The sequence below is a fragment of the Hypanus sabinus genome, chromosome 4 (genome assembly GCF_030144855.1).
Source record: "Hypanus sabinus isolate sHypSab1 chromosome 4, sHypSab1.hap1, whole genome shotgun sequence".
Classification (NCBI taxonomy): domain Eukaryota; kingdom Metazoa; phylum Chordata; class Chondrichthyes; order Myliobatiformes; family Dasyatidae; genus Hypanus; species Hypanus sabinus.
In genome coordinates this window covers 174,302,799-174,318,733 of record NC_082709.1, presented here as the reverse complement: position 1 = coordinate 174,318,733, position 15,935 = coordinate 174,302,799, and the positions used below count along the sequence as shown (strand labels likewise).

At 38.8% G+C, this 15,935-nt stretch overlaps 1 protein-coding gene across 1 annotated transcript in view; it reads left to right on the top strand.

The window, feature by feature from the left end:
* The first annotated feature begins 1,170 nt into the window (after positions 1-1,170).
* morc3a (MORC family CW-type zinc finger 3a) overlaps positions 1,171-15,935 on the top strand; it is a 95,003-nt gene continuing 80,238 nt past the window's right edge. Inside the window, exons 1-2 of the mRNA XM_059968853.1 lie at positions 1,171-1,908; positions 2,035-2,107. Coding sequence (XP_059824836.1) covers positions 1,852-1,908; positions 2,035-2,107 — 130 coding nt within the window. The 5' untranslated portion in view covers positions 1,171-1,851. The remainder of the gene's footprint in view (positions 1,909-2,034; positions 2,108-15,935) is intronic.

Genomic DNA, 15,935 nt, shown 5'->3' with positions numbered 1-15,935 from the left:
GCTTTCTCGATTCTCTCACTATTTCCCAAGCAGAGCGGGATAACTGCTCAGCCGAGCTTTCCCTCAGTTTGATCGCGCTGACAGGCAAGCCTCTGGCCTTCATGTCAGTAGTAAGTTAACAAATTTCATGTCACATATCGGTGATAATAAACCTGATTCTGATTCCTCTGGAGCCCTCTATTATTTTATCATCCATATGCCTATCTTAAATGGTCCTAATGTATCGGCCTCTATCATGCATCCACCACTCTCTGTGTAAAGAATTTACCTTTGACATCCTCCACCCCCATAATTTCCTCCAAACACATCAAATTATGCCCCCTTGCATTAGCCATTTTGACCCTGGAAAGAAGTGTCTTGCAATCCATTAGATCTATGCCTCTTAACACCTCATACACCTATATCAAACCACATCTCATCCTCCTTCACCTCAAAGAGAAAAACCCTGACTCGCTCAATGTATAAACACAATTATAAATATAAATTTAATTATAAACTCCACTTATAAAGACTTGCTGAACCTAAAAAAGACAATTGCTTTATTGGCTGAGAAATTATGAATGCAACTAATTGTTTGAATTAAAAAAGAAGTTGAGAAACTTTGTGAAGGTATGTCAAAGGTTAGAACCCAGGCTGAAGGCATAGTTTATGCCAGCTGCTAATGATGGGATGATTAAATTCCTCATTGGAATGATAAACCACCTCATTGAATGTATTTAGAACACAATATTCCATAGTGGGGGAATTAAGGATTAAGCTCTCCCCGCTATTGAGCACATGTACAAGTTGCGTTGTCACAGGAAAGCAGCAATCATCAACAGGGACCCCCACCATCCAGGTCATGCTCGCTTCTTGCTGCTGCCATCAGGAAGAAGGCATTGCAGCTTTAGGACTCACACCACCAGATCTAGGAAGTTATTACCCCTCAACCACCAGACTCTACTCTTGAACCAAAGGGAATAACTTCACCGGCTGCATCACTGAAATGTTCCGACAACCTTGGGACTCACTTTGAAGGACTTTTTCTCATGTTCTCTATATTTATTGCTTATTTGTCACTGTTATTAATTCTTTATTTTTTATGTGCACGTTTTTAATCTTTTGCACACTGGTTGTATGCCTAGCTGGTGCAGCCTTTCATTGATTCTATTATGGTTATTGGCTTTATTGAATATGCCCGCAAGAAAATGAATCTTAGGGTTGTACACGATGACAAATATGTACTCTGTTAAATTTATTTTGAACTTTGTCGTGCACCCATTTTGCTATTTGGAAACGCGCAGGGCTCAATGTTTTTGGACTGCATTAGAATATTGAGAAAGGGGAGGGCTGAGACCATGGAAGAATTTAAAGAAACAGAAATATTCGAAATGCGGCATTGGTGGAATTGTCAATATACTCATTGTATAGTGCCAGCCCTGTATAAGGTATAATCAGCAAGCTTCGGACAGGTTAATAAAAAAACGGACGTTTCGGGCGGAGACCCTTCATCAGGACATCAACTCATAAATCTTAGGTAAGGTCCTCTCAGGCTACGCCTCTCCAAAGAAAACAATCCAAGTTTTCATCATCTCTAATCCGGGCAGCATCGCTTGTGCGGGGCGAGCGGAGTTGCCAGGCGCCGCTGACCCGCTCACGGGATCGGCGCCAGGTGGAAGTGGCGTGTCGGGCCGGAGGGAGGTTCCCCTGATGGTGCTGACATCGGCGAGGGCGGAGTTCAGCCGAATGAGCACCTAAGTAGAAGGTGGCTTGTCGGGAGGCGGTGTGCTGGTGCTAACGAGTCTTCTCCTCGTCTCTCCCTCTCTCTCCCTTCCCGTTTCGCTCCCCGGGCAGAGGAGGCCTGACAACAAGATGGCTGCGCCGTTGCTGCAGACGGGGACGGCGGGCCAGGGCATCCCTCTGAGCGCGGTGAGTAAACTGCTGCGGCTCCGGGCGCTCGGCGACACCGCTGTCCTCCCCTGAGAATTTCTGATGGTCTCGATTTTATTCTTCGCTGGTTCCTAATGATCTCCTCTCTTGTTTTGATTCGCGCAGTTGAGCCCCAACTTCCTCCACTCCAACTCCACTAGTCATACTTGGCCTTTCAGCGCCGTGGCAGAACTGATCGGTGAGTGCCAAATCTAGAGCGCTTTCTTACTCTGCGGGTGTTTACTGAACTGCGCACTTCAAATGAAACGGGGTGATGTTTTACTTTTCTCTCCCCCTCTCTCCCTCTGAGTGTGTCTGTCTGTCTCTGTCTTCTCTCCGAGTCATCTTTCCCTCTCTGTTGCTTTCCCTCTCTCTATATTGCGTGTGTCTCTCTCAAACTTCTAATGCCCTGAGAATCACAATTTGTTTTTCTTAATTAACACTACTTTTTAAAATTCGATGCATTTATATAGTCTTTTTAAGAATCAGGGTTACTGAAGTCATGTTCTATGAACTCAGTTCAGAATTCAGGGTTATTACTCAAATGAAAGGAGATAAATGACAGTACAAAGCAATAAAATTGTCATAAATTATGAAATAAATAAATAAATCGTGCATTCCAAAAAGGAATGATGAGGTAGTGTTCGTGGATCATTCAGAACTCTTTTTCTTAATTACTATGGATCTGAACCAGAACTGTCTATGTTTCTTCAATATTGCCTGGTGGTTAGTGTATCAAAACCAAAAAGGGTCAGTTTGTGTCTTTAATGCAAATATTCAAGGGTATCCGTACAGTGAATTGCCTTGGATGATCACTCCTTGGCTATCCATAGTCCCACTGTGGAAACAACGGTGTACAGGATGCCAGGTGGGCATCGTGGCACAGTACAGCTAACAAGAACCTCTGGAGCCTGATTGTCAAAGTGGGTGGCAGAAGAACTGAGGAGCAGAGAGTTCAGCAAGGGTAAAAATATCTAATACATATTTCTGTGGAGAGAGAAATGGACTTGAGAATTCAGATTTTTGAAGTTTCAGTAGAACTAGGAAAAGTGGGGGGAAAATGTGTTTTAATAAAGACGTCTGTTGAGGAATGAGCCAGAGAAGAGGCTTTTTTGACTTGCTTGGTTGTAAATGGAGCAGACACTGCTGTGTCAGAGTACAGCTACTGCTGATCAGATATTGATCACCAAAGCAAAAAAAATTGTCCTAAGGGTTAGAAGATTGCTAAAGATCTGGAGGTTGTCATCAGCATATTTGGTTTGAAATTATTTTAAATTACAACAGGAGTTGGAACAGATTGTTCCATTTGTCTAAGGAGTTGACTTGAAATAAATATAGTATGTTGAGTTTTTGAGGAACTTTCAGTTTCGTTTTCAGTTACATGACTTAGTTACTTAGTAAGTAGGTCTTGCATTTGTCTGCTTTTATATGCTAGAGGCAAAATGAATTGCAGGCTACAACTCCGGATATTAAAGCTATCAAGAGAGGTTGATTTGGACCAGAGTTGGAACTTTTAACTACATTTATGATACCTTTATTTTTCTGTAGTTGCCTGGTTTAATTCACTTGCTGTTGGAACTTTTTCCGTGTCTTTGAATTTCTGCAAATCTGAGTTTGTCTGAAGCTCCTGTGGCCTAACTTTCACAGATCCTTATTCATTTTGTTGCTAAGATGGGAAGATCCAGTCATGGAATTTAGTGCTAGGTGATAGGATATAGATCATGATGAGAAGCAGAGATCAAATGGGTATTTCTTCCCAAGGCAGAAGTGGGTAATACCAGGGGACATAATTTTAAAGTGATTGAAGAGAAGTATAGGGGTGATGTCAGAGCTAGGTTTTTTTTTACAGAGTGGTATGAACATGGACTGCCCTGCCAGCGCAGATACGTTAGAGACATTTAAGGAACTAGATAGACACATGGAAAATGAATCTTGGGGTTGTAAATGGTGACATATATGTATTTTGATAAATTTGCTTTGAACTTTGGATGATAGAAAAATGGAGGGTTATGTGGGAGGGAAGATGTGGAGTAGTTTAAAAGGTCAGCACAATATTGTGAACCAAAGGGCCTATACTATTCTTTGTTCTAAATTTGAGAGCTCTGCTCTTGGGGAGGACTTGGTAGAACTTGCACGATAAATGGTCGGGTCTAGAAGGTACTGAGGAATAGGATTTTGCTGCACTACCAGCTTCAGATCCCTGATGGTGGTAGTGCAGGGATGTACGAGGTGGTGAAGAAGGCATATGTGATAATTCATTAGAACATAAATGCAGAGAGGTTATGGTGCTATTCTATTTGACAAAAATGGTTAGGCTGCAACTGATGTAGTGTGTAGACTTGCGTTTATGCATGACAGGTAGAATGTGATTACAACTGCAGGGAGATTCACCAGGATGCTCTCTGGGATGGATTGTTTCAGTTATCTAAACACTATTGTCTTTGTGTGATCTTTCATTCTTACTAAAGAGTTCACAGTATCAGTGGAATGGCTCTAGGGTGTTCAATTTTATTGAGCATTTGATAATCTGTACCGTTAAATAGAACATAGAAGAACACAGCACTAGAAAAAGCCTTTTGACCCTCAGTGCTGTGCTGAACCAATTAAATAATCAAATGCCCACATTTCCTGTGCCTCTTTCATTTATGCCTCAACCAGCACCACAGGCAGCAGCTCAGGCACCCACCATTCTCAGTGTGTAAAAACAAACACGACAACCACCCGCATATCTCCTTCGAACTTTCCACTTCCACCTACCCCTCCCTCCATAAGTGCATGGGTTAGACATTATGACCCAAGGAAAATGATATCTATGCCTCTCATAATCTTATAGATATCTATCTGGTCTCGTCTCAACCTCCACTGCTCCCAAAAAATTGATTTGTTCAGCCTTAATGCACATGTCCTCTAATCTGGTCAGCATTCTGAGAAAACTTCTTCTGCACCCTCTCCAAAAACCCTCACACCAACATGCAGCATAAATAGAATTTTATAAAGCTGCAACTCTCGGTAATTCCTGACTCTTGAACTCATTTCCTTGACTAATAAAGGCAAAAAAGACATACTATATGTCTTCTGTTAACCTGAATAACCTCTTTCAGTGCGCTATTAATGCTCAAAGGCTAGGTCTACATTTATTATATAATTCAATGTTCTGAGCAGCAACATCACAAATTGGAAAACAACTGAAATCATTTTTTTGCCTGCTTTTGAGCAAAAGTATGGGCAAAAGATCTCTCAGTATGTGAACCTAGTGGTTACTAAGATGTCTAGTGTCTTACTATAGTTTCTTAAAGGTGTCAACCGACATTTGTAGCAAACAAAATGCTATTTGCAATGTAGTCAGCATTATAGAGGAGATCTGGTGGCCTGCTGTCTCCCATGTTGAGGACCAGAAAGTTTTTAAATTACAATTTTTTTTAGCTAGAGCATTGTGTGGATTACCTCTGTCCTTAATATTTTGAAACAATATTATGCTATATTGAATCCCAGACTATTGTTGTATTGCTCAGCATTTGTACTCCTCAAGAGTTTTAATTATCTTGGTTCACTTTCGGTATGATTCGTCAACTAAATTAGGTTCTCTTTCATTTGATTATGTCATCAGAACTGAGAAGTCATGGATAGAAACAGTTCCTGTACTTATTTTTCCCTGTTAACTTTTTATCACAAGTTCCTTATTGGATGCTGCTGCCTTGCTTGATCAGTAGACTTCTGCTTATACCTGGTCATCATTTGGAAGTGTTTTTTTTACCAAGTTGTTTCCCTTTACTGCATGGATTTGCTCCCTTCACCTTCTTATTCGCACTTCTTCCCCTTCAGTTCCAGTTTCAATGAAGGATTTTGGCCTGAAACATTAACTCTCCATTGATGTTACCTGACCTGCTGAGTTCTGCCAGCATTTGTGTGTGTTACTTGGTGTCTTTTGAAGTAACCCATGGGATTGATGGGTGCAGTTAATGCAATTATGTGGACCTTAAAACATTGTTTACCAAAATACCAGAAAATGTTGGCATATGGCAGAAAATATCGCGGTTAGCACGATGCTATTGCAGCTGGGGGCGTTCGGGAGTTTGGAATTCAATCCTGGTGCTGTTCTCTGAGGAGTCTCTGTACCTCCTCCCTGTGGAATGTGTGGGTTTTCTCTCGGTCCTCCAGTTTCCTCCTGCAGTCCAAAGACATACTGGGTAGGTTATTTGGTCATTGTACATTGTCCCATGATTAGATTAGGGTTAGTTGGGTTTGTCGGGGGTAACTGGGTGGCATAGCTGGAAGGACCTACTCTGCGCTGTATCGCTAAAATAAAATGGCAGACATTAAAGGTTATCTGATTAGAATTGAAGATGATCATTGTACTTCAAGGGAGCCATCAATATAGACTAAACTTAAAATCTGTGAGTCAGTAACCTATTTGGTTTCCTCAGGATAGGCAGGCTTGCTCTGCATCTCCAAGGAAAAGCCCCTTAACTCGAGGGACCTGAGCTATAATCTGATCACAGGTGCTCTCTATGTTGCATACACTCCCCTTAACTGCTTAAGTTCTGTCACATCCCAGTCACTAATTATGCCTTAGTTAGTGGCAAATGTATCAGAGGAATTGATAGGCAAGGGAGAGAATACAGTAAAGGCTACAAGTACCTCTGAAGCTGCTGTAAGTTTTTCATTGTACCTGTGCATACTTGTACATATGACTGTAAATCTTATTATGATTACAGGGAGGAGGGGGAATGAAGTTGAAGGGATTGTTCTGTGAACAACTTGCATGGGCTGAATGTCTGCTTTCTGTGCCTTAATAAATGGCTCAATTAACAAACCTTAACTGCATAAGAGGGAATAATTTTAAGATGATTGGAGGAAGGTATGGGGGGATGTCAGTGCTAATTTTTGCTTAGGTAGAGCAGTGGGTGTGTGGAGTGCCTTGCTAGAGGTGGTAGCAGAGGCAGATACATTAAGGACATTTAAGAAACTCTTAGGCACATACAGTACTCTGCAGAAGTTTTGGGCACATAAATATAGGCAGGGTGCCTTAGACTTTTGCACAGTACTGTAGTAATTTTACATATTACACTATACTTCTGCTGCAAATAAAATGACAAATTAGAAATGAAATTAATAGTTCAGCTACTCAAGAAATCAGGAAAAATTTAATGTTTCCGAAACAGAAAGTGGATCTAAGTCTATGAAAATACTAGCATGGAAACTGGAAAAAAAAAGCAGGAAATACAATTCATAGAATTAGGGATCCAAGAACAAAAATGATTAAAAAAAATAAGCTAAGTGAAATTCAAGAAGCTTTTGAAGTGTTTTACAAAACTCTATATTCCAACGTTGCGGGGGAAGCATAACGCAAATTGACACTTTCCTGAATTTTCTAGAGTTAGCCACTTTAAGCGAAGAACAAAATAGAGTGATGACTGCAGACATAACAAAAGTCGAACTAAAAGCTGCAAGTAGTAGGCTTAAATTAAGCAAGTCACCAGGATCAGATGGGTATACAGCAGAGTGGTGCAAAGAATTTAAAAATGAGTTAATTCCTGTCTTATTTCCCACGCTGAACCGGGCTCTAAAAAAAGGCACAAGCTGGAAGGAAGCGATAATCTCAGCTATACCGAAAGAAGACAAGGATAAAATGAAATGTGGGTCATTTAGACCAATATCAGTTCTTAATGTAGATTATAGATTATTTACCTCCATCATGGCCAAACGATTAGAAGAGTTTCTACCCATACTGATACATGATGATCAGACAGGTTTTATACAACAACACTAACTACAAGACAATATATGAAGGACACTTCACATTATGGATCATATACAAAAAAATAAAATCGAAGCAATAGTGATAAGTGTGGATGCTGAAAGAGCATTTGATTCAGTTAATTTGAATTTTCTTTACAGAGTTTTATATAGATTTGGATTCCATGACAGAATTATTAAAACTATACAGGCACTATATGACAACCCTACTGCTAGGATTGAAATCAATGGATATTTATCAAATAGTCTAACCCTATAAAGGGGCATGAGACAGGGTTGTGCATGGTCCCTGCTACTCTTCGCATTATATCTGGAACCATTAGCTCAATACATCAGACAAAATGAAGATATCAGGGCAACTACTATTAGAAGGACAGATCATAAATTGGCTTGATATGTGGATGACATTTTGATCTATCTAGGGCAACCAACATACTTTTTACCTAAATTGATGCAATCTTTGAACAATATGGTCAATTTATCAGGATACAAGAACAACATAGATAACTTTAGCCCACCAAGAGAAATTGAAAGTAGACATCCCTGGGCATGGAAAACAGAGTCTTTCAAATATTTGGGCATCATTATGCCAAAAGATTGGGCAAAATTATCAGAATGCAATTATCAGCTTATATATAAAAAAAAATTAAGGAAGATATAACAAGATGGAGCCTAATTTTTTTTTAGTCTCAGTTCAAGGATTGAATCTATTAAAATGAATATACTGCCCCGACTAATATATCTCTTTCAGACCCTACCAATAGAGACTGATTAAAATCAATTCAATGAATGGAAAAAAATGTTATCAAGATATATTTGGCAAGGTAAAAGGCCTAGAGTTTGTCTGAAAACTTTGCAGTTAGGCAAGGAAAAGGGGGGGAGGGGTGGATGGGGCCTACCTTCTCTTTAAAGATTATTATTTTGCAGCACAATTGAGAGCTGTGATATGTTGGTGCAACCCATCATATGACACTGAATGGAAAAACATTAAGTAGGGAATACTTGCTATCCCCATACAAGCAATTTTGGCTGATAACAACCTACAAAGGTACATAAATACTATTGATAACCCATGGGTGAAATTGACTTTTAAAATGTGGAAAACTATTACAAAAGAATATAAACTAGAGGGAGATATTGCAATTCTTAAATGGTGTGCATATGACTCGGATTTTAAGCTGAATAAACTGGATGCTAGATTTAAGGACTGGACAGCTAAAGGAATAACAGTTCTTTGCAATATAATGAAAGAAGGAACACTTCAGTTTTGAAATGCTTAAAGAGAAACACTTATTAAGAAAGCAAGACTTTTATCGTACAGATGCAACAATATGTTAATAGGACAGTGAAAAATGTAACCAAGGCAAGAACATGTTTGATAGAGCTATTTAGAAAAGCATATAATTCTGATAATGGTAGTAGAATCATTTCAAGCGTGTATAAGGGTTTGTCAAATCTTAAAACACATTTGACTTCATACGTTAAAACTAAATGGGAGAAGGAAGGAGGGATAATTATATCTGAGGAAAAATGGACAATAATATGGAGGTATCAAATGGAAGTGTACCTGTTCACAGAAATGGAGGGAGTTCAGTTAGAAAAACTTGATAAGATTATTTTATTACACCCTCTCAGAAATTCCATCATGATAGTAACCTCCCTGTTTGCTGGAGAAATTGTGGAAATCAAAATGAAAACTATCATATTTTCTGGGAATGCCCTGTTCCTAAAGTCTATTGGAGTGGGATACACAATGTCCTACAAGACATCTTTAAATGTGAAATACCCTTAGAAAGTAAGACCATATATTTTGGGTATATACCTCAAGAATGGTTGAAAAGAGATAAACATTTAATGAATATACTGCTGGTTGATGGTAAAAGACTCTTTCTAGGAAATGGTTATCACAGGAGAGCCCAACCTTAAATGCATGGATGGAAATTACAATGGACATTTACAAAATGGATAAGATAACAGCATCTGTTAATCATAAGTTGGACCAATTGGATTTATGCAACACACACAAAATGCTGGTGGAACACAGCAGGCCAAGCAGCATCTATAAGGAGAAGCACTGTCGACGTTTCGGGCTGAGACCCTTTGTCAGGACTATGGGTCTCAGCCTGAAACATCAACAGTGCTTCTCCTTATAGTTGCTGCCTGGCCTGCTGTGTTGCACCAGCACTTTGTGTGTGTTTCTTGAATTTCCAGCATCTGCAGATTTTCTTGTAGTTGAATTTGATTCATACTGGGAAAAATGGTTTAACTACATAACACCTCATAGGCCTGATTTTATCCTCACAAATCAATGAATATGTTGTTTTTAAAAAAAAAGATCACTCCCTATTTGTATATTGTTTTCTCCTTTCACTTGTTCTTTCTTTCCTCTCTCTTCTGTAAGTGTATACCTCTGATAAATATTATGGGGAGATTTGTGGCATTTATGACTATATGATATATATGTAGAATATCTGAAATACATCTTATGGAAATGTTTGTTTGATGATGAAGTTCAACAAAAAATAAAATATGAAAAAAAGTTAATGACATAGGTGAGTGATGATAAACCTGATTCTGAAATGGTATTCTTCTTGTTATGTTATCATGATGTAGGCTTCTGATCGTTCCTAAATTAGGGGAGTCTAAGACCAAAGGACACAGCCTCGGAATGGAGGGATATCATTTTAGAACAAAGCTGAGGAAAGAACTTGTTTAGCCAGAAAGTCGTGAATTTGTGGAATTTATTGCCACTGATGGCTGTGGAATCCTGGTCATTGGATTTATTTAAAATGGAGGTTAATAGGTTTTTGACTTGTAAGGACATCAAAGGTTACAGGGAGAAGGCAGGGGAATGGAATTGAGAACAATAAATCAGCCATGACAGAATGGCAGAGCAGATGCAATAGGCTGCCATAGCCTATTTCTGCCCTATGTCCTATGGTCTTCTGGCTTGATTTTGTAATTCTAGACTTGTTAAGCACACATAGAGGACTATAATAAACTTCAGGAGCATTTAGACAGACTGATTTTGTTTTAGTGTGTCGCACCAGACAGTCAGCCATTCTTCTCTGGCTCATGGTGTCAGGATTGGTCTCCTTTTTGGATTATCCGGGTCACGACATGAACGTTCCTGACTCGATCCTTTTTTTTTTACGAGGCCGAGTGGCTAGCTCGACGTTCAACGCAGCACAGAAGGAAAACGTGCTCGGGGGGCAGCCGGACTTGGATTCGAACTCTGAACCTTCGTTCCAGAGTCCGGTGCTGATGCCATTGCGCCACCAGCTGTACAGACTGATAAAGTTGGCAGATGTGTTGTTGATGAAATTTAATTAGTGGGGTGATTCATTTATGCATGAAGAGAATTAACCAAAGAGCTGGTGCAGTGAATTGGCTCACTGGCTTGTTTTATGTATAATGCTGTATAATTTTGTAATTCTACATATCCTGTTGTATTCATTCACCTGTTCTTGGCACTTACATTGTCATATTTATGGAAAAACAGGGTAGCAGTTATAGCTAATTCATTTTTCCAATAATCTCTGCTGTGACTATTACCCTTGTAGTGTTCTCGTGCAGTGTGTTGAATCTCTGACTAACAACAAGTTAAACTGGAGTCAACGAGGACAGGATCGCAGTAAGATTAACCGTTTACTGTTCACTCTTCCACATTAATGTATGGTGAAAACTGTTGATAAAACAATACAAAATGTATACAGTATCTGTTTACTTCTGGGCATCACATTTACATAATAAATTTGTAAAAGTAAAACTACTACAAACTATATTACGTTAAAGTACAACATAGTCAGAATCTGCCTACGCCATCAACAACTTTAAATACACTTCAACACAAACTTTCCAGCAACGCTTTCAATAGCACAAGAAAATAAACTTCATCAACCATCATTTCTTTTAACAGAATCAGCGTTTACATTTTCACTTCAATATATCGACTGTCATATGAACTTACGGCGTTGCTTCTATGATGTCTCTTAGTGGGTAGAAATGGAGTTTTCCTCATGTTGATCCTGCACACACAAACCCCCGCCTTCCCGGTTCTCCAAACTGGAACTTACCCACAAGATGCGGCAAAACCAGGTGTGACGTCATCACATGCCGCAATACATCACAGATAATGAATTTACCTTCAACAATTGCAACGTAGTTATCAACCTTTAACTAGAAAGTCGTTACAAATGAATTACTAAAATGAAAATTTAATAAAGCTAAATAAATGCCTTAAGGGCAACACCGCCCTTTTCCCTTCAGTAAGCCACCTTCACACTTTGTTTCTTAATGTGCTTTATTTCTCAACATTTTAATAATTCCACTTCTTAAATCATGGATTAATAACTTCTCAAAAAAGTTTCCAAACATTTGCTCTCAGTGGATCAGAGTTGATCCTCTATTTGACAGGGTTCTTCTTGCATCTGTTTTTTCCATTATACTTCCCCCTTTGGGTTTCAGTTTCTGTTCATTGCTGTATTATATGCGAAATGAGTGGTATGATTAAGATTATCTCCTCCTTCCATTTTGTTTTTCTAAATGTTTTAAATATTATTTTAACTCTGTATCTCTGGTGAGGTGAAGAAAGTCCAAAAATATGGGTTTTAACTTAAATTTTTGTAGTTGTTGTAGTGTGCTGTAGAACTGGATTGAACCAAATCGTAACACCTATTATTCCATAAAATATTTCCATTTGGTCTCTAATACTTTTATTAATTTAATGCAATCCTGAATCTGTTGTGATTGTCTCACATTTCTAATACACCAAGATTTTAACTTTACATATTCAAGGACATATAGTTCAATTTGGAGATTTTCTTTTAGTATTAAGTTTGGTCTCCCTTGGTTGGCTCGTTAGGGTTTTTTTTCCCCAGAAAGCCTTGTTGTACCAAGGGTTCTCAACTTGGGAGTCCATAGGCCTCTCAGTTATTGGGAGGGGTCCATGGCATAAAAAAGGTTGGGAATTCACAACTGTAGACAGATTGCATTAACTAGACTACCAAAATTATTAGATGACAAAGCACTTCAACCTGCTGTGTTAATCATCTGAGTATCTGCAGATTATTACTAAATCCTGTATAACTAATAATAGTTGAGGTTTTGCAGAAGCTTGTAACTCCAGCATGTTTAGAAATGAGAGGCTTCCTTTCCTGTCCTCTTCACATGCCTTGCATGAATCGACAGGCAGATAAACTCCATTCCCAATTACTACTCTGAGAAAGATGTTCCACGTTCTTTAATGTAGCAACTGGCAGTAGGGTAAAACTAAGAGAAAGAAAAGCAGTCAAAAGCGTCCAAATTCCATTATGGTAAGTACAAGGTTAAGTATTAATTATACCACATATGATGTAAGATAATACACAAGATACTGTATACAAATAAGTTCCAATTGTCTCATAAAGATAGGCTACTGGTAAGCATGACACACACTTTCTCACTACAAGCTAGCCAGGTTTACACATTATCAGGATTTAACTTAATGGCTTGTTTTTCTATCAAGTAATTTCAATCTCAGATGCAATACATGTGCATGTTGTTACTGAGCCAGTCAAAACAGACCAACAATTGCCATAACATTCTGGAATCAAGAGAATGTAAGCCATGGCTGCCCACAGCATATTGGGAAAACTTTATATGTAGCTATATCTTAAACATTTAGTTGCCAAATGCTCTTGGAAATTTTTACATTTTGTGAATGATTAAATTTAATTTGCTCTGAGCTCTAATTAACAAAGTCCATGTGCAAATATCCCACCATGAACCTTTATTTCTTAAGGTACCAAATGCATTCTGTGCCATTCGTAGTCGTTGTTAGGTGGCATCTGGAATTTCCAGTTGGTGGACGATTTCCCTGCACTCTGTCCCGACACTTTCCACAGCATCCCTAGATTTATCCAGCTTGGTCCAACCTTTGATGTTATCCAGCCACGTTGTACTTTGCCTTCCTCTTCCTTTCTTTCCCTCCACCTTTCTATATAGCAAGTCCGACAATTCTCCACTTAATGTGTCTGCAGTAAGCAACTTTTAACTTCATGATCTTCTCCAGCAGTATCCATGGTCTATCAACTTTGGACAAAACCCTCTTATTTGAAACTTTCTCTACCCAGCTGATCTTCAACATCTGTCGATAGCAACACATTTCAAAAGCATTAATTCATTTCATGCCATCCTTCAGGGTCCATGTTTCTGATCCATACCTCAGCACTGACCATACGTAACACTCAAGGAAGCCGATATCTACCTTCTGATTGCATAGCAGATCTTTTAGCTTCATGAATAGCCATAACTATTCTCCTTCTGATCTCAACTTCACATCTCCCGTCATCTGTCAGACAGCTGCCAAGATATTCAAACTTTTGCACCTGTTCAATGTCTTGTCCATTCACTTGTAATGATATCATGATGAATGAGTCCTTAGTGTTTGTTTTGCTTACCACCATCAATTTTGTTTTCTTAGGGTTGATTTTTAGTCCGTATTCATGGCTTTTCTCATTCACTTTATTCAGCATAATTTGCAGTTTGCATTCACTGTCAGCTAACAACATGTTGTCATCCACATACCTGATGTTATCCACCTTCCGGCCTCCAGTTGGAATACCTGTCTCCTGATGGTCGCATTCCCGAAAAATCCATTCTCCGTAGAGGTTGAACAAATCCAGCGAGCCAACACAGCCTTGCCTTACGCCTCGTTTAATACGTGCCCATGGTGATAGCTCATTTTCTACCCTGACCGCCGCTTTCTGTTTCCAATACAAGTTCCTTATTAGTTGCACATTCTCCCATCCCAGATTGTACGTGTTCAGGACCTCTATTACTTTCTCTTGTCTTACTCTATCAAAAGTCTTTTCATAGTCAATAAAACATAAGTAGATGGTCTTTTGTGCCTCAGTGCATCTCTCCATAATGTTTCTCAATGCAGATATTCCTTCCCTTGTTCCTGAGCCTTTACAAAAACCAAACTGTTTCTCCAATTTCATCACTGATTGTACCTTTCATTCTGCCGAACACTATTTTCAACAGTAATTTGATGCAGTGAGACTCAATCAGTTTACCCTCATAGCAAACACAATTACCTACTCTTACTAAAAGTGTTCAAAAAGGATTTACTATGATACTTATGTTAAAAACAGCTACGACATTTATTATTTAAAAAGGGGAATTTAATCTTTACAGATATCATCCCTTTCAACCTTGAATAATTAAATCAACTGCTGAATACAGTGATGCCTATTGCCTAATATGGGTACCTTAAATCTCCTTGCTTACCCAGTATTCCATAACTTTAAAAGGCATTCCTAAAATCATAAAATATAAAACAATGCCAATGATGCTTCCAAGAAAATAATGCCATTACCAAAGAGGCCTACAAAAATAATACTATTTAGAATTAAATGGTTCCTCAGCAGGTTGTATTAAATCCCTTTTCTGTCTATAGGAACATGTGGCCCACATGAATACTCCATCTGTATTTTTATGAGGGGTGATTGATAAGTTTGTGGTCTAAGGTAGAAGGAGATGAATTATTAACCAAATTTTCTGCATAATCACTCAGTTGACCTGTGCGTGCATGTAATGCGAGCAGTACAACTCATCTCCTTCTACCTTAGGCCACAAACTTATCAATCACCCTTCTGTGGCCATTTTCTGGAGGTCCAAGATCCGTATGCTCCACGATCGCTGGACTAAGTGTGTAAGTGTAGGAGGGGACTATGTTGAAAAATAAATGTGCTAGGTTTTCTAAAATTCTACCTTAGGCCACAGACTTATCACTCGTCCCTTGTATCTGCACACAAACCATTCAAATATCTCTGATTTATGAAAATATGCATATACTTCAATGAATGATAAAGTAAAGGGTTACTTTTACATACCAACGATGCTTTCAAAGACCTGAATGTCAGGATGATGTCAGATGAAAAGGCATGAGTTTTCCTTCAGCTATTCTTCTTCTTGTGTTATGGCAATTGGCAAACCAGCTTTAAGGTGCATTAGCGCCACGAACTAGACGAGTGTGGATTGTTTGATAAACAGGAGGAAGGAAAAGAATTGCATTCCCTAAAAATATATAATAAACCAGTCTTTCAGATACTTCATGATATAGGTCTGTATTTCCCTTGAAATCCCACTTAAAATGTCTTCTTTCCCCACAGCTGCTTTTTGGTTTATCTTAAACACTCCTATCATCTTCACTCTTTCTCTGATACTTCTTACATTTTATCAATACATGTTCGACTGTTTGTGGTTGATTACAGTATTCACACAAC